General features: G+C 28.4%; 3 protein-coding genes across 4 annotated transcripts; 2 read left to right on the top strand and 1 right to left on the bottom strand.

Moving 5' to 3' along the window:
- The first annotated feature begins 1,287 nt into the window (after positions 1–1,287).
- LOC115694857 (protein NOI4) lies at positions 1,288–4,571 on the top strand. 2 transcript variants are annotated; one of them, XM_030621958.2, is made up of 3 exons: positions 1,288–1,435; positions 3,301–3,486; positions 4,213–4,571. In XM_030621958.2, exons 1-3 carry the CDS (start codon positions 1,430–1,432, stop codon positions 4,255–4,257), a joined length of 237 nt encoding a protein of 78 aa, XP_030477818.1. In that variant the 5' UTR covers positions 1,288–1,429; the 3' UTR covers positions 4,258–4,571. The 2 variants fall into 2 exon arrangements, with proteins under 2 accessions (XP_030477818.1, XP_030477817.1); XM_030621957.2 differs by having other exon boundaries at positions 1,305–1,435; positions 3,298–3,486.
- Positions 4,572–7,599: 3,028 nt separating this feature from the next.
- Positions 7,600–10,528, top strand: LOC115695685 (transmembrane emp24 domain-containing protein p24beta2). Its single transcript, XM_030622749.2, has 5 exons — positions 7,600–7,804; positions 8,037–8,234; positions 9,239–9,425; positions 9,525–9,632; positions 10,048–10,528. Exons 2-5 carry the CDS (start codon positions 8,037–8,039, stop codon positions 10,179–10,181), a joined length of 627 nt encoding a protein of 208 aa, XP_030478609.1. The 5' UTR covers positions 7,600–7,804; the 3' UTR covers positions 10,182–10,528.
- Positions 10,529–11,337: 809 nt separating this feature from the next.
- On the bottom strand, positions 11,338–17,585 carry LOC115695578 (cellulose synthase-like protein E1). The gene is made up of 8 exons (XM_030622636.2): positions 17,235–17,585; positions 16,010–16,352; positions 15,050–15,196; positions 14,114–14,245; positions 13,332–13,544; positions 13,013–13,231; positions 12,504–12,851; positions 11,338–11,967 (listed from the first exon to the last, which is right to left on the bottom strand). Exons 1-8 carry the CDS (start codon positions 17,525–17,527, stop codon positions 11,521–11,523), a joined length of 2,142 nt encoding a protein of 713 aa, XP_030478496.2. The 5' UTR covers positions 17,528–17,585; the 3' UTR covers positions 11,338–11,520.
- Positions 17,586–18,353: the final 768 nt, after the last annotated feature.

Genomic DNA, 18,353 nt, shown 5'->3' with positions numbered 1-18,353 from the left:
CAGGTAATTATAATTGAACCCCTTCTAAACAAAATAAGTGTTATTTTCCCTGCAAACAAAGAAAATAAAATAAAAAAAAAATTCAAAAACACCACAAAATGGGACAATTCTAAAAAAAGACAACAAATAAAATATATTAAAATAGAAATGCCCAAAAAATTAAAATCACCGACTTTGTAAAAAGGTGAAGCTGCCAAAAACCAATGGCCAAAAAGAATATATGGATAGTGACACAAAAACAATTAAATAAATTAATAAATAATTTATTTATATTTTTTATTATATTTATACTTGTTAGACTAAGACACTCTTATAGTAATTTATTTTTCACTAATTCCCAACAATTTTTTAATACACATATATGCTTTTTCTAATAAACCACAATTTTAAATCACTTTCATAAACTTTACTCATAGATTTTGCTTCTATTAAATTAATAATACAATTTTTTTTGTCTAGTTAAATAAACATAAATTTCACTCCAATAAGTGTCTCACAATTATACCCACCCAAATTTGATTTATACCCTTTTGTTTTTATACACATAATTATTTTTTATTTAAATCAAAACAATATTTTATTTTGAAGATTCATATCAAACAAAAGTAATACATATGTATAAATATATTTATATATATATCATGCGTGTATCTACAAACTTGATTTATTTTATTTTGGGGTTGCAAGGGGATACGAATCGTGTTAATTTTTAATAAAAATTTTAAAAATAAGAACAAATTTATTAATTAATTAATAAAATTATATTCTATTAGAGACATAAAAATTAAAATATTAATTAATTAAAAAAATATAATGCCAGCTAGTCAAATGGTACTCCCATGCGAGTGTGAAGTAACAACAACGACAACAAACGCCGTTTGCCAGCTCATCACTCCGTTCCGTTTATCTCCTTCTATAACTCAAAACCAACATCAAAAAACGACGCCGTTTAATGACTCTTCTACCGCAAACCAACATTAAAACGACGCCGTTGACTTGACTCTTCTAATTCCACTTTAGCGAAAAACCAACATGAAAACGACGCCGTTTAGTGACTATCGCAAACCAACACTAAAACGACGCCGTTTAATGACTCTTCTTATTCACTCTAACGCAAACCAACAATAAAACGACGCCGTTTTATGACTCTTCTTGTTCACTTTACTGCAAACCAATATTAAAACGACGCCGTTTATTGACTCTTCTTGTTCACTTTAACGCAAACAAACACTAAAACGACGCCGTGTATTGACTCTTCTTGTTTATATTAACTCCGTTAATTAAAAACCGTTAACCTAAATTCTCACCAGATTTTCATATTAGGCCCATTTTCTGGCCCAAACTTTACTCTCTCTCTCTCTCTCATCTTTCTCTCTCTAAACAGTCATTTTCTTTTCCCGGAAAAAAAGTTCCTTCTTTGCACGAATTCATGTCGGTACGTAATCTCTTTTTTTTGATCAATTTTATAAAAACCGCGATTTGTATAGATATATATATGTTTCTTTTTTTTTTTTTGAAGTTTATTGGGTTTGATTCGATTCGGTTTGGTTTTTTGATCGAGTTATGGATAGTTAATACGGTGTTGATTTGTTTTAGAGTTTAATCTGTTGATTTGGGGTTCTTAATTATTGGTTTTATGAGGATTATTATGTGGATTTTGATGATTTGGGATTAAAAATTGAATCTTTTTTTTTTTTCATGTTAGTGGAATTTTGTGGTGGAATGCATTATTATTAAATTAGCTTTATTTTTAATTTGATTTTGAAGGGTATGAAGAAATTTATATTGGTCTTTGCAAATTTAGTAATTAGTTTTGGATTATTCTCCTGCTTAGTTTTTTTTTTTTTTTTGTTCAACTTGATTGAATGTTTAACAAATGTTTTTTTTATTTTATTTTTAAATTTTTTCCATTTTTGTGTCAATTTTTTCTTTGCTGAGGCATTTTCTTTCTTCTTTGCCTTTTGGTGGTTAGATAGAGTTGAGGTGGGTCTGAAATACGTGTTCATATTACTTTTACTGGTTATTCAGTTATCATTATATGCTTCTTTTAGAATCTTACTGAACCCATCTGACTTTTACCCTTTATAAAGTCAGTAAAGTCAAATGGGTTATTTACTTTTGTTTTTTTGTTTTTGACTCAGTTACTTATCCAAACTGTTTATGGTAACTGAAACTTTAAATTAGTGAACCTTTTGGATTTGTATTGGTAACTTGGAATGGCATAATATATGCTGACTGGAAATTGATTGGCATAAAAACTTAAATGGGATTATTCTTCTGTTAATTTATATGCATTTGAGCTTGTTATGGTTAGGAATAAGGATGATGGGTTATTCCAATAATTTGGGATTCTATTTTTTTGATTTGTGATACCCAAAGTTGTTTGGTTTCTTAAAAATAAACTTAATCATGATATTGAGCATGTTTCCCATCTCTTCCCGAGAAACATGTTTCCCACAGATTTTCAATGCCAAGCTATAAAGAGAATTTTGATTATTGTTGGAAAATTTGCTATGGAATTCTATCAAAAAAATTCTGAAAAGTTTAGCGGAGTCTTTTTAGCTTTAAAGATGAAACAATAGGAAGAATGTACATTACCATGTAGTTATTGGAGTAGGGTGTAGATAGCTAAGGATGAATCGTGTTGTGTCTTCTGGCATATCGACGGAAATGAAGGAAGATTAGTTGGAGAGAAACTATGTTTATATGCACAGGTGTAGATCTATGAAGGGCTGAGATGCCCATGTAGTATTGAACTCTGTATATCCTAGATTTCATGTTAGGATTTGAGGAGGACTAGTAAACTTATGAACAATGAATGACCAATTAAACACATTTATGGATTCTTAGGAAAGGCTGATATGCCATGTAATTAAATCTCATTGATATACCAGATCGGTTCTGTTATTCAATATCTAGAACCTAATGGGGTATATTATCCAAGGTAAATCCTTAATACTCAACTGTGGCCAGGAAGTTTGGAGATGCTACTTTGTTCTTGGATTCTAGTTGTGTGTATGCTTTTTCGGAGACTGTTAGAAATAGTAATGGTTAACATGTTCATAAGGAAGCTCTTTTTTATTTTTTCTTTTCGCTATACTATGTTTTAAGTGGCTGCATAAAATGCTTGAGTCCTTTGTTTTTCTGCTTACAATTGATTTTACTAGACCCTTGTTCTGCTTAAACCTTTTTCTTTGGGTACTTTTGATAAATGTATAATTAGTTTAATAATCTATTGTTTGGCTGTTCTTTACTGACTCAACTCAACATGTATAAATTTGGTGCAATTTTTGCAAGCAGGAAAAGGGTCGACCGCTACCAAAATTCGGTGAATGGGATGTTAACGATCCTGCTTCAGCCGAGGGATTTACTGTAATCTTTAACAAGGCTAGAGATGAAAAGAAGACAGGTGGCAAACCTGAATCACCGGGAAAGACCGATTCTAATATCAAGCCAGCAGCAGATCCTGCCAAGCCTCCTCAGTCTGTAAGTTGTTGTTGCTGTTCTTAATGGCTTATTATTATTTGCTTAGTGATTTTATCCTCTTTTATTAATGGCATGGTAGGTGGCAAGCAACAATCTTAGTTGCCCATTAGTAAATGTTGGTTTTTCTGTAAAAGTGGAAAGCTTTTCCATTTTTAGTGACTCTAGTATGATGGGCAATTATTATAGCCTTCAAATGCAAGATTTTGACTCTAATACTATTAAACAGTAACATGTCAAATTTCAGGCCACCTTCTGTTTATTGATTGGCTTATCTTCCTAAACATAGATCTCAAATTAGGTGCAAGTTCGAGATCGCTGTGATACTCTCTTGATATAGTAATTGCAGAGTTCAGGATCTTCTGAGTGTCCGAAATTAAAGGCGAGCAAAATAAGTGCCTGGACACTCTGTACTCACTATATCAAGAGGCCATCATGGTGATTTCGGGCTCAAACAGTTGGGCTAATATTTGGCCTTCTGTGATGAAATTTTGTTCCAACACATCATTATAACAGATTTCATTCAATTATATATCATATGATCTTTATACTCTCATCATCTTGTTTGGTACATAACTCATTTTTCTATTTGTTTCTTTTAACAAAACTGTGATTAACCGAAATCTCAAGTGTTCTCCCAAGTAAAACTAACTGTCTCATCAAAACATCTTCATGATCTAATTATTGTTACCCTTTTGTTTTTTTGGTCCCATTGAATTGATATTTCAGAAAAAATGGTTTTGCTGCATTCAAGATCCACCTGCAGAATCCTGAAAAGAAAAAAAGGTTTTCTTTCTTCTTCTTCTTTTACTTCTCTCCAAGAAGCTTCTTCCACAAAAGAGCAATATTGTTTATTTACAAGTTGTTCCACCAGATTTTTACATACAAACAAGATAGGAGCTCTAGATCTTGAGTTGGATTATGGGGTCTGGAATTAAATTATCTTTCTGTGTTGTAAAATTAGAGTTGTGAGTGAGTGAGTGGAGATAAGTAAAAGAAAAGAAAACAACAATAACACTTGCTGTATCTATATAAATATACTGTCTTATGTGGTGATTATATTGGATGCAAAGTCTTTTTTCTCTTTACCTCTCAATGTTTTATAATCTTTATCTTCATATATTTCCTTCTTACTTTCTTTTCCTATTCCTTTTTTTAATAATTAAAATATGTATATATAGGGTAAATACTATTTTGGACCCTATGTTTTGTAAAAGTTACTAATTGGACTTTCTGTTTTGTTGAATGATAGAATGAATTTTGTATTTTCTAAAATTGTACAAATAGGACTTCGAACTGATTTTTTGTTAAAATAAAATTTAATAATAATCTGATTTATAGATGTTATGACAAAACTTGTTAAATTTACTGTATCTATTCGTGTTAAAAATTGTCTTAAAGTTGGTTATATTAAAAAATAAAATTGTTGAAAATTGAGTTTACGGTCATATTTTTACCATTTTGGAAAGTATAAGATTTATTTTAATATTTAACAAAATAAATGGTTCAATTGGTAATTTTTGTAAAATACAAGATTTAAAATAGTATTTACTCGTAAATTTAGTGTTAAATTTTGTTTTGTTTTGTATACTATTTTATGTCAAAAATAGAATGATATAAGTGTGTTAAAAAAGTTAATGTTAAAGTTAATGACTTTTTATATATACTAGTAAAAAGATACGTGCGAGGCACGTATACTAAATTTTATATTAGTTTTTTTCTATTTTATTTGAAAGTGATATAATAAAAAATTAAAGCAAAAATATTATTAGTTATTAGGTGAGATTATTATTATGTGTATAGGAAGAAATCTCAAATTAATTAATCTTATAGTCTTAACTTTAATCAAATAGGATTCTAGATATATGAACAGTAAATAATCACGTAAAAATCAAAAATAATTATTTGAATAAAGAATTCAATATACACAGTTAATCAGTTATATATATGAATCCCATTAATCAAAAATAATTATTCAATATATGAACAATAATTTGTCACGCTATATGTTTCCCAATAAAGAAATTCACCTCCTCATAGTCAAAAATAAATAATACATGTAATACAGATCTTTGTAATAGGAAAAGGTTTAAGTGAACTAAATAATGACTAAGAAGATCTAAATTACAAAATGAAAATAACATGTCTGTATGAGTATGATTTTTTTGCTATATGAGCATGATTGATCTAAGAGAAAATAGATAAACCTATAAACATATAAATATACTTAATATTAATTTTGACAAAGAAACAATTCTAAATATCAGTTTGACAATTTCGACACACTAATTACTCATTAAATAACTATAATGTATACATCATGATAATTTTATTTTATTTGATATCAAATGATAGAGATTATTGAGGTTTTCAACCATAGACAACACACTATGATCAAAAAGTAATGCTCATTAATTGTATATTTCAAAGAAACCCAAATTTCTATGAATGTCCCTAATAAGATATAAACAATAAAGTTGTAAATTAAAAAAAAGTAGCAAAATTTCAGTTAATATAAAAAATAGAACAAATTGAAGATTTATACAATACTGGAATTTGAACTCTTAGAGGCCATTAGCGAAGGGGTGAAACTCGTTAAATCCCCTAGTAGAACACTACCTTAATGGTTTGAACACAAAAATTGTAGAAATCAAAAATGAATAAATTAGCATCATCAACAAAAGGAAAATTAGAGAAAAAAGACTTAATAATTACGTGACAAATAATTAGTAATTAAATTAAAAAGTTAAGATTATAAGATTAATTCAAATTATTGTTCATATATTAAGATTATAATAATTTGAATTAATCTTATAATCTTAACTTTAATCAAATAGGGTTTATAAAAGAGGCATAAATAATCAAATATGATTAGAAATACGGTAATTAAAAAAATCTAGAACTCTATTTTTTTTTGGATTTAATTGGTTTTATTTTATTTTTATTTTATTATATATAAATAAAAAGTGACCCATGAATTTCTCAAAAACTAAGAATTCTGTTATATAGGCACATTTTATATAGAATAGATATATAATATGTTTAGCTATTTCTTAGAAAATTGTAATTATATGAAACATGTAATAATTATAAGGGAAAATTTTATTCAAAATTCAAATTTAACAAAGGGCAAGGGGGAATATTTTAGTGTTAAAAAAAGCTATTTTGTTTTATATGTTAATAAAAATATTTTGATTGAAAAAAGAAAGAATATATTTAGGTTTAATGAGTGCTCATATTTGTGATTAAGTTTACAAATTTATCATTTACATAAGAATTTTTTTTAAGGAATATCGTTAATTAATCATTGGGCGTTACTAATAAAAAGTGTTGGATATCACTAGTGCTCAATAGCAATAGTCTTTAAACAATATAAAGCGTATATACATTATGAAAAACATGTTCTATAAATCAAAAGTTTAATTTTGAATTTAAATGGAGTCGTTCAAAAGTTTAATTTTATGTATTTTTATAGATTTAAACTTTAATAAAAATTTGGATGGTTATTTTTATGTTGTTTATAAAGCAATGTTATTTTCACATTGTTGTTACGAAAAAGTAACGTGAAAATAATATTTTTTTTAAAGGAAAAAAAGTAAAAATTCTATAAAAATTAAAATGTAAAAAAAGTTCAATTTTAAATAGTTTGTGTGAAGTATTCTATGTTTTATGAGTATTGTTATTGAGCACCAGTGGTACGTTCAACACCTCTAAACATGTCGCCTTATGATTGATTATGATATTCTTTAAAAGTTATTACATCAAACTACATGATAACCTGATACTTTATTAAACGAATAACGATATTAACACATAAGAAGATGCTAAATACCACTAATACTTTATAGCAATTTCCCAATTTATATAAGCAAACGAGAAAGAGGTTAGAAATTAGAATAGAAAGAAGTAATTAGCCCACTTCACGTACCCAATCATCCAACTTAAAACGAGTTTTGGAAGCAAGGAGTATTGAATCAAAGCCCATTATAAATTGGGCCCATGAACTCTTTATATGGGCCAACAAACCAATTGCCAAAAGCGGCCCAACACTCTAAAAACGACATCTCAAACTTTTTTGTTAACAACAAACGACATCTCAAACTCAAAACAGCTCAATCAATCAATCCTAACAAAACTACTTCGATCGAAACTCCAGTTTCTATGAGCTGTCGTTTAACTTATCAAATTCGTTTACCAAAAACCAATAGCTTATCACCACAGCAAAAGATCGATTCAATTACATATATACATACATAAACTTATTGTATATATAATTATACAAAAATCACATCTTTAGCATTCGAGATCAAAATATCCAAAGGTAAATCATTTCTGTAAAGTTCTAATTTTTATTCCTCCCCTTAATTCAATTCTGGTATATTTGCATGTTGATATAAAAAACCCAATTCAAATTCAACGAAATTTTAGGTTTTTGAAATCCCCTTTTCCCCTTTTTCAATTTTTCATAAAATTATTTTATGGGTTTTGATTTTTTTTAAGGGGAAATGAAAAAAGATTTGATTTTTATTTAAGAATTGTGTTTGAATGTGCAGATGATGAAATGGGGTTTATGGATTTTGGTGGCTTTTTTGTTGAGTGTGGAAACAACTTTGGGGATTAGATTTGTTGTTGATAGAGAAGAGTGTTTTTCTCATGATGTTCAGTATGAAGGAGATACAGTTCATGTTTCTTTTGTTGTCATCAAGATCGATTCTTCTTGGCATTATAGTCAAGAAGGTGTTGACCTCGTGGTATGTAAAATTTGTCTTTTTAATCCATCCACTATATATATATAATGTATGTAAATTATGGTTTCTTATATGTATATGTTGGATTTGTTAGTTTGTGTTCTTAACCATAGATTGTAAGAGGTGAACTCCTTATCACTAACACAGTAACACATAACATAGTTATGACATACTTAACCATAGATTGTTTTATGTTACCTTGGATAGAACTGAACCTTAGTTGGCGTTTGGTTTGATGTAATGAAGTCGATTGGAATGGAAAGAAAACAATTTTTATTCCATTCCGTAGTTTGGTTTTATTTTAAAGTATTGGAATATCATTTCAATAAGACTTTTCTATTATTTTAGTAGAATGACTATTTTATTTGAAATAGAAGAAAAAAAAATTGATAATTTTATTCATCAATTTGTTTTTATGTATTTTAAGTTTGATTCCATTCTTATTCTGATTTCCCATTCTGATTTTTATGTTTTCATTCCTTCTAACCAAACGTTACCTAAGACTTTGTGAGAACAAACTCTCAGAAGCCGCATGCTTGAAAGTTTTGAGTCTTGTTGAGCATTGCTAGATAGCATCTTTTATATATATATAATTATTTGATTGATGTAATTGAGTAGCGGGTTTTATATGTTTGAGATCCGATATTAAATTGTACCATTAATGACGATATGACATGTAAGGTGATGTTGTATTGGGCAACATCACAAGTGCCTCTTAGCAATATTTTTACTTGGTACCTATGCAGATTTTTATGGTGTTTTTGATTTATGCAGATGGGGTTTTCAAGTTAGAGAATATTAATTCGTATTTTAATCAAGATTGTGATATGTAAGGGAGATTAGAGGAATTGTTTCTGAAATCTTGTCTTTTGGGTAGCCCTTAATCTTTTCTTAAGAATGTATAGAACTGTTTTCGAAGAATTATATTTCGTTCGAATTCTCTGATTGAAAGTAACTTTGATCTTTTGCTTCACATCTTTAACTGATTTTTCTTGAAATTTTCTTAGGTGAAAGGACCAACAGGAGATCAAATCCACGATTTTCGTGACAAAACGAGTGAAAAGTTCGAATTTGTTGCCCAACGAAAAGGAGTTCACCGATTTTGCTTTACTAACAAATCTCCTTATCATGAAACCATAGATTTTGATGTACATGTTAACCATTTTTCATACTTTGACCAACACGCGAAAGATGGTAAGAATTTTGTTTTTATCAAAAATATGGATTCGATTTTCTTTTTCATTTTTCGGCTAACAATGCAGAGATTTACATGAGTTTTGTGTCAATTTGCAGAGCACTTAAACCCTTTGTTAGAACATATTCAAAAGTTGGAGGAAGCTCTATGGAACGTTCAGTTTGAACAACATTGGCTCGAAGCTCAAACCGAAAGACAAGCAACATGTATGTATTTATCTATCTAATTCGGTTTCTAAATCTTTTTGCTCAATTTAACTTAAGGATTCTTAGCTTGATAGGTAGCTCTCATGATTTTGCAAAATGGTTCCCGAATTATAAAATGTCTCGAAAATATATTGTTCCAACTAATTATTGAAAAGAATTCTCTTCTCCCTTATCTAATCTAATACGAAAGAAAAGAAAGAAAAATAACCAACATAAATGAACTGATTTTCTTCTTCCATGATTTTTGTTTTCTTCCTTTTCGTTCGATGGCAACGCTAAGCAATCTATTTCGTCGATTTTGATCTTATCACTACATTCATCTTTTTCTCGAGAAGCCTTCGAACAACTTTAGTAATCGAGAAATAGTAATTTTCGATGTTTGACTTGGTTCTTTCTTTTGCAACTCTTAATGCAGTGAATGAGTCAATGGGCAAGAGAGCAGTTCAGAAGGCTTTCTTTGAATCGGCCGCACTAGTAGGAGCGAGTTTTCTCCAAGTTTTTATTCTTCGACGCCTTTTTGAAAAGAAGCTCGGAATGTCTAGGGTCTAACCTTGGTTGGCAGCACAGCAACCTCAGTAGTAGGATACAAAATTTCCAACTATGCACATTTAGTATTTTTCATGTTTTTTTTACATATATAAAAAATGGCCTTGTCCTAGAGCCAAGGTTGTTGTAAGTTATACACTTACAAAAATGAGGATTAATTAACTTTTGTTTTTTTTTAAGGTTTTGAGGAGAATTTCTTAAGATTTTGAGCTTTAATTTATTTATAATTATTAATTTTTATTCTTACATTATTAGAAGTGAAATGCCAAAGAGCATCTGATACGGATTCTATTTGAAATATGCAGAATTTTTTACTTAATTGCAATAAAGGAAATAATTATTTTGGATCCTTTTGTAGAAGTTATTGATTGGATTTTTTGTTTCGTTAAATGATAAATTAGATTTTGTATTTTTTAAAATGGTAAAAAATAGTACTTTGGATTGATTTTTTGTTTTAAAAAAAGTTAATAATAACCTGATCTAGAGCTTTTATAATAAAATTGGATATATTTTTTTATTCGTGTTAGAAATTATCTTTAGGTTGGTTATATTAAAAAAAAAGTTTATCGAAAAATTAAATTCAGAGTACTATTTTGTACTATTTAAAAATTAAAAAGTTTTATTTACTATTTTACAGAAAATTTAATTGATAATTTTTAAAAAATATAGGATCAAAATAACATTAACTCTTATAATCATAACATGTACATTAATGTGAAACTATTATCTAGTCTCATGTTTGGGAAACTATTAGAGGATTAGACAATTTTGTCCAGAGTATTAAAAAATAATCTCCTAGTAGCAGGATTATTTTAACTCACCAAAATTATGGATTAATATGATTTAAATTCTTAAAAAAGAAATATTAATATAAGTTATTTGTTATAATATTATAATAAAAATTCTCGAATTCAATAATCTCAATAATTAGAGAGAATTTTAACTGCTTAAAAAATTCAAGAGATATAATTTAGTAATGTTCGGGAACAAAAATCTTAATTAGGCTCAAGTATTTAAGCCCTTTCTCAACTTTTCTTCTCATTTAGAGCTTTATTCATTTACAGTTATATTTGTTTTTTCTTCTTATAATCCTCTAAACTTTCTTAGTGAGCCCAAATTAAAATAAGCCCTTCATTTGAAACAAAAACAAGAAAACAAGAAAACAAGAAAGGGTATGATGCTGCATTAATATTGAAGAAGATTTACAACAATATAATGAATTATTATTCAATACATAAATGTAAAGCTAGTACAAACAAATAGGGCAAATGCAACTGATTTAACTGTCAAAGAACTAGGCATCTTTCCCTTGTCCTTCCTAAGAAAAAGGCCATTGTACAAACTACAAAGGCAAGTTTATTAGGATCAAAACCCCACACAACAAAATTTGCATAGGCATAGTCTCGAAAACCCTGGCAATATCCTTTCCGACGACTACTTCTTTTGCTACCCCGATAAAGCAAAAGAGGTTGATTGTGGCGAGCACTGCAAGTATGGTGAACATCGGTGAGGTTGTCCCGAATTCCATGATTTCCTTCTCGAATCTCTCAGAGACATCTTCGTCTGTTACTTTGGCCGTGATGACAAATGCTGAGTTTGTAACTCCAAGCAAGTTTAGAATTGTGTCAATGAAGGCAAATAGGTAGGATGTTGTTCTCTTGTAAAGCCAAATTCTTTGCTCATTCCACCAACCTAAGACTGTCCCACCAGACCATAGAAATTCTACAAGACTATATGTGTACTTGGCAAAAATCACATAGACAAATGGTATAATCCATGGACTAGAGACCTGAAATCATTACAAAACATGAGTTTATTAAAGTAACATATGTGAAATTATGTCAACAATCATAAAAAGATTTTCTTACAAAAATTACTTTATTTTGCTAGGTTTTACAACATGATACTCAATACAGGGTTGATCTTGGGTTAAGACAGGTTAGACTTGCACCTAGGGCCCACTCACCTCAAACCTCCCAAAAAATAATTTCATTTGAAAGATACATAAATTTTTTTGGTAATTTTAAAAGTACCCACACATTATCAGAATAAGGGTCTAATAATTTTTTTTCCTAAAATCCAAACACTATTAGGGCCAGCCCTGACGCAATATTGTTTAGTAAATAACATTTTCTTATACTCACCTTCCAAAAAGATATTATTCGATAGACTCGAAACCCTGTCAGTAATTCTTAACACCGAATTCGTACGCTACTTTTTAAAAGCAAAGTACCGAAACAAAAATATTTTATCGAGTGACACTAAAAAACAATCTATTTTCACCGATTACTCGAACAATAAGGTTTGAGATGAAATAATTATTACCTTTGGAAACAAAGGAGTGGCATTGAGAAGGTAAAGTGAAGGTATAAATGAGTAATAGAGAGTAGCCAAACAATTAGGAGCCCAAAGACAATAGGCAGAATATCCAAGTTGAAGACCTAAGCTGATTTTGTTGTAAGCATACCAAGCTGGGCTGTATTTGGACAACATGATCAAAAGATCACCTTCTGACCATCTCTTGTGCTGCACAAGCACTTGGTCCAATGAGGTTGGAGCCACACCTAAGAAAGCTGGTCTTGTTGGATTGCAATACACTGATTTCCATCCTTGGCTTTGGATTGATAGCCCTGTTATTACATCTTCAACTGGGCATCCATATTTCAATCCCATCTATTATTCATCATAACAAAAACACAAATTTACCAAACATTGTTAAACTTCATTTTTTTGGTTAAACTTGACAAAATGGGATCCCACATAGATAATAAACATTTAAATAATAAAAAATAAACATTATAATAATAAATATGAGTGGAGATTGACAAACCAACCTCTTTTCCCCAAAGAGAGTTTTTCTCACAAGAACAACTCGCTAGCTCCTTCGCTTTCTCTTCTAACTCTCGAACACTTTCTCTTTCTCGGTTTTCTTTCTTCTCTTCCTTCTCAAACTTGGTACCAAATTTCCTTCCACTAAGAACATCTCTTCTATGAAAACAACCACTTCCAATATAAAGGGGCCCTCCATAGCCATCAAGACCATGGAATTCAACCTTAAAAGATCACAAGTATATAAAGAGTTAATATATAAGTCTAAAATAAAAACTTATTATTTTGGGTTCTTTAATGAAATTGAGTTGTGTAGAGACTCACACTACTTATTGTTCTAAGATCATTACCATACAAATCATTCTTGGTAACATTCTCAAATTTTTGTGGGAATTGTACATATGCAATCTCATGGCCTTGTTCTTCATCTAGTAAGAAACAAAGGGCATCTTTTATGGATTGAGAGTTGTTTGTGTACATATCACAATCCACATTAAGAATGATTTCTCCATTACTAATCTCAGAAGATACTCTAATCTGCAATTATAGATTAAGATCACAAACACAATCATCATCTAGTGTTACAAAACTAAATTTTTAAATTTGATTTCAGTATAGACAAGTCAATTCTGTTATCCAGAATTCTAATTGAATTATTTATAATTTCAAAAATAATTTGCAGCATAAATACTTAAGTTTAACTTCCGATTACAGATAAATTACTTAAATTTAATTTTTTACGGTAAAAATACTTAAGTTATATTTTTGAAACTTTTATGGACATGTCAAGTCAATGATCACGTGGCAGTCCCTAATTGGTCCAGGTCATTATATTTTTATTTTTTATTTAAAAATAATATTCAAATATACTAATAAGAAAATGACAAGTAGATAATAACTTGATACTTAATAATCAGGTACCTATAGAAGTTTAAAAAATATAACTTAAGTAATATTACTGCCAAAAATATTTGTTTGTAACCTAAAATTAATTTAAATATTTATGCCGCTCCTTAAAAAAATACTAATTTTTCTATACAAAGATTTCTAAACCTAGAAAATTATCATTTTATATATAATAATTAGATAAATATTATATTTTGTACCAATGCATTCATAGCTCCAGCTTTGAAGTTATGGTGAAATTGTGGCCTTTTCTCTCTTGCCAAATATACTAAAGTTGGCAGTGTACAACCACCAACATCTTTCCCATTTTGTTCTCTCCCATCAATTATTATCTGGACATAAATAAAATACAATTAAAGAAAATTATTATTTCTAAGTTTTTTTTTTTTATTATTATTCATTAAAAAAATATATAAATTATAAAACAATGCAAGAGAACATGCTAAGAAGTTATCAAAATAGAAAACATGCCAAGACACTCTAACCACTCACTTCTAATTTTTTATGGCATGATCATGCACAAATTTCGAATAATTTATAGGGATAAGTTGAGGAATATATCTTTTGTGTATCCATTAATTAAAAATATTTTTATATTATATTTCATTAAAATGTATGCACTTTTATGAGTGTGTTACCCAATATACTCTTACTCTCTACTTAAGTCTAGCACATAATTTATATTAATCTAAGAGGTATAATAGGGATATCATCTATAAAAGTGGGTATATCTTAAAGAATATAAAAATAAAGGTAAAAATTATAACAGATAAAGTAAAGTGAGTATACAATGTAATTTTCTCGACTGGGCTTATGGCTAGGGCCCACCTAGCTCAAGAGCCCAAATTTGTTTTTTCCTTTTAAAAATACATAACTTTTTTTCTTATGACTCATTAAATTTTAAGGCCGGCTTACCTCTCCTCTATTTTTTTTTTAAATATGTGTTAAATTATACTTTTGAATTTTTTTTTTAAATTATTAAGATTATTCTATTGAAAAAATTTGTTTTAGAAATGTTATGTTTGTGTGTGTAACTATCATAAAATTAGAAAGAAGTTGAAAGAGAAAGAAAAAAGATATCTTTTTCATTATTGAAATCTAGAAATTACTATTTATATATATATAAATGTGTGTACTTGAAGAATGGTGTGGTGGTTACTCCTAGACCAAGATGAGTCCCAATGTGAGAAAGTGAAGGCATTGTGTTTTGACTTGTCTTCTTCTGATAATTGGCCCCATTTTGTCACTTTCTCAATCCTAGTTGCCATCTCTTCATAAATTTCCTAAAATCAAAATTGGACAACATGTGATTATAATATATAACAACTTGTATTATTTATAAACAATTCTTAAATAAGTAAAGAGTTGTAGTAGGTGGTGAAAAATAGGTCTTGTCCAATGTACTTGGGAGACCATTTTACAAAAAGTATTATAATACATGTTACATCATAAAATAATTAGTCAAGAATGAACAAATACCTAATCCAATTTTAATCAAATTATTTGTAATTTATTAGTGTTTACACTTTTTTCTTTTGTTTTTTTTTTGACTCACTTTGTTTTCAATCACAACAACTTGTTTGGACTCTATAGTGTAAAAAGAAATATTATATTCAAACAAGATTTTTTTTAAAAAAATTCTAAATAATTTGGAGTATGACAACAAAGTTCTTAATATTTTAATTTACTATTTAAAAAATTGAAACTTACTTTCGACACTGTAAATTATTTAGATTTTTTTTTTAAAAAAATATTATTGAAATGTTGTTGTAACTATAACAAAAACCGTTATAAAAAAATTATATATAAAAAATATTACGACATGTTTTTATATGCAAAGTTATTATAGGGTTTTGTAATTATACATTAAGATATTCGATTTTTGTCAACATAGTTTTCAAATCAAGTTATACTATAAAAAATAGGCCTAAAAAATATTTTGACCAAAATCAGATCTAAATAATTTAAATTTTGTAACGAAACACCGAGTTCAAAAATTAATTCTTTAAAACACAGAGTTCAAACAACTAATAATACAAAACACAGAACATCCAAACAAAACAAAAATCGAAATTCGTATCAACCATAGTACTCACCTTGATAATAACAAATGCACGAGCTTGATCATGAGAATCTTTTATAAAAGAAGACGAAGAAGACGAAATATTGGATTTGAAATAGGCAGCTGGTGATCTTGGCTCTATTTGATATTTCTTACAATATGGAATCCAATGTTTGGCAAAATTTGAAGCCTCTATTAGGGCATAGAAAGTAAGATCAGAAGCTCCATCATCAGATAAATAAACACTCAATTTCTCACTTGGATAATCATAACTCATCACTGATAAAACTGTATTTATCACCATTAATGGTGGCTCTATTGTTGGATCTGCTGTGCATACAAATATATCCACACATGGTAATTCACTATCATCAAATCTGTCACATAAAATATAATAACATAATATTATTATTATTGAGCCACATTTTCTAACAAGCCAAACAAACAATCACTGTAAAATAAATAATAAATCTTATTCAACGATTAATAATTGCTTAATTAATTTAAGAAAAATTTATAAAATAGACCAAAAATCTGAAGAAAAAAAATTACAAAATTACTTTATTAATAAGATTTTTTTTTTACTCTTTAAACTTTTATTTTTCTAATTATTGAGAGGTTGATTTTTGATTTTTTTTAGTTGTTTTCTTATTTTTTGGTGAGCAAAATAAATTATTATTGGACCACATTTTCTAACAAGCCAAACAAACAAGGATTACAACAAAAAAATAAATAAATCTTACTCAACGAATAATAACCGCTAATTTAATTTAACCTATCTTTGAAGTACAAGCTGTCGAGATAGGATAGGATGCCCTTATCTCGACAGTTTTCAATTGTCGAGAAAAATAGTTTGAGATAGTAACAATAACAATCTCTCTTCTATATGTTTTTTTTTGTTACATAAATTGAGCTAAAGAACATATTATTATATGGTAAAAATTTAAGATAGATGAAACTTGAAATAATATAAATTCCACTAAAAATTAAAAAATACAAAATTAAATTCTAATTTCGTAATCATTTAATGTAGTTACTAGCTCAACATGTTCTATTCGATACAAGTAAAAGAAGACCCCGATTCATTATTTTTAATTTTTGTTCTTCGAAAATTCGAATCAACTTCTTCTTCTTGCACCGAAGATCTTACCATTTTCAAAAGAACTAGAGTTACAACCTTTTTTTTTTATTATTATTATTATTTTAAACATATTATATATTATATTTGAAGAGAGATTAATTATATTATTTATATTTACCTTTGAGAAAGCTTATCCTTAAAAGTATTTCTATAGAGTTGATTCCAACGATGAGATTGAGTTAAAATCCAGTAGAAACCAAACCAGAGTTCAGCTGCAAGTAAACCAATCCAAGCCCATCTTCCAATTTGGCCTTGTTTTGGTATAAAACTCAATCTGTAAAACCAAATTACACAAATACCAACAAATATAGATGAACCAAATACTCTGTATATCATTCTTCCTCTACCTTTTTTGCTCTCAAATAATGACATTTTTTCATCATTATTATTTTCCATTTTTCCCATTCTCATTCTCTTCTCACCTCTCTCTCTCTCTCTCTCTTATAATAACATATATGTATGTATATATAAAAAATATTTGTGTGATTTATTGTTTGTTGTTTTTTATATCAAAGTCAACAACAGTGGATGGAAAGAAAGACAAAGAGAGAAAACGACACATTACATCTCAAAATTACATTTTATAATTAGTTAATGATTTTTTTTATAATTAGTTATTGAATGGCATCTATACACTCCTTTAGCATTTTTTTTTGGTCAAAAAAACATATATGTTTAAATTAAAATAAGAGCATTATTATTCGGTAAGAGTGATGCTCAACATCTTACTGATATTTTTTAAAAATTATTTTCTTAAATTATGTGATTCTCTTAAAATAATAGACAAGCTATACTTCGAAAACCGTTAACCCCCAAATACCTTTACTATTTTAAAAACATTCTTAATCACATAGACAAATAGTATAATATTTTGAATATTTAAGGAATAATGGGTATTAAACTTAAAAGGAAAATTTATTTATGTTTGATTTTAAAAGGGTAAAAGTAAGGAATAGGGATCCTTTGAAGGTTATGAAGAATGCTATAATTTAATTGTTACTAGCCAAAGGGTAATCCCTTTGGCTAGTTATAGTATTTTATAGGGAGATCTAGTTGTCTAGTCTTGGTGGTTGGTTGATTCTCTTCAGTTTGAATAGCTTTCTAATTAAAGATTTATGCTGTTTTTCGATGTTTTTTTCAGGTGGAACTTCAGTAGTTTATTGAGTTAGCGGTGTTGTTTGAAGATGTTATAGCTTTATTGTCTAAATTTCCGGGGGCAGTTTTGTCCCATGGGGCT

Source organism: Cannabis sativa, chromosome 6 (genome assembly GCF_029168945.1).
Source record: "Cannabis sativa cultivar Pink pepper isolate KNU-18-1 chromosome 6, ASM2916894v1, whole genome shotgun sequence".
In the NCBI taxonomy this organism is placed as follows: Eukaryota; Viridiplantae; Streptophyta; class Magnoliopsida; order Rosales; family Cannabaceae; genus Cannabis; species Cannabis sativa.
This window is presented reverse-complemented; position numbering and strand designations above follow the sequence as displayed.

Coding starts and splice junctions, on each gene's coding strand:
- LOC115694857 (XM_030621957.2), top strand. Junction 3,487..4,212: donor CTGCCAAGCCTCCTCAGTCT/GTAAGTTGTTGT, acceptor TTGATATTTCAG/AAAAAATGGTTTTGCTGCAT.
- LOC115695685 (XM_030622749.2), top strand. CDS start 8,037: ATGATGAAATGGGGTTTATGGATTTTGGTGGCTTTTTTGTTGAGTGTG. Junction 8,235..9,238: donor AAGAAGGTGTTGACCTCGTG/GTATGTAAAATT, acceptor AAATTTTCTTAG/GTGAAAGGACCAACAGGAGA. Junction 9,633..10,047: donor AACCGAAAGACAAGCAACAT/GTATGTATTTAT, acceptor CTCTTAATGCAG/TGAATGAGTCAATGGGCAAG.
- LOC115695578 (XM_030622636.2), bottom strand. CDS start 17,527: ATGAGAATGGGAAAAATGGAAAATAATAATGATGAAAAAATGTCATTA. Junction 14,246..15,049: donor ACCACCACACCATTCTTCAA/GTACACACATTT, acceptor ATTTATGTCCAG/ATAATAATTGATGGGAGAGA. Junction 11,968..12,503: donor CCACTCCTTTGTTTCCAAAG/GTAATAATTATT, acceptor TAATGATTTCAG/GTCTCTAGTCCATGGATTAT.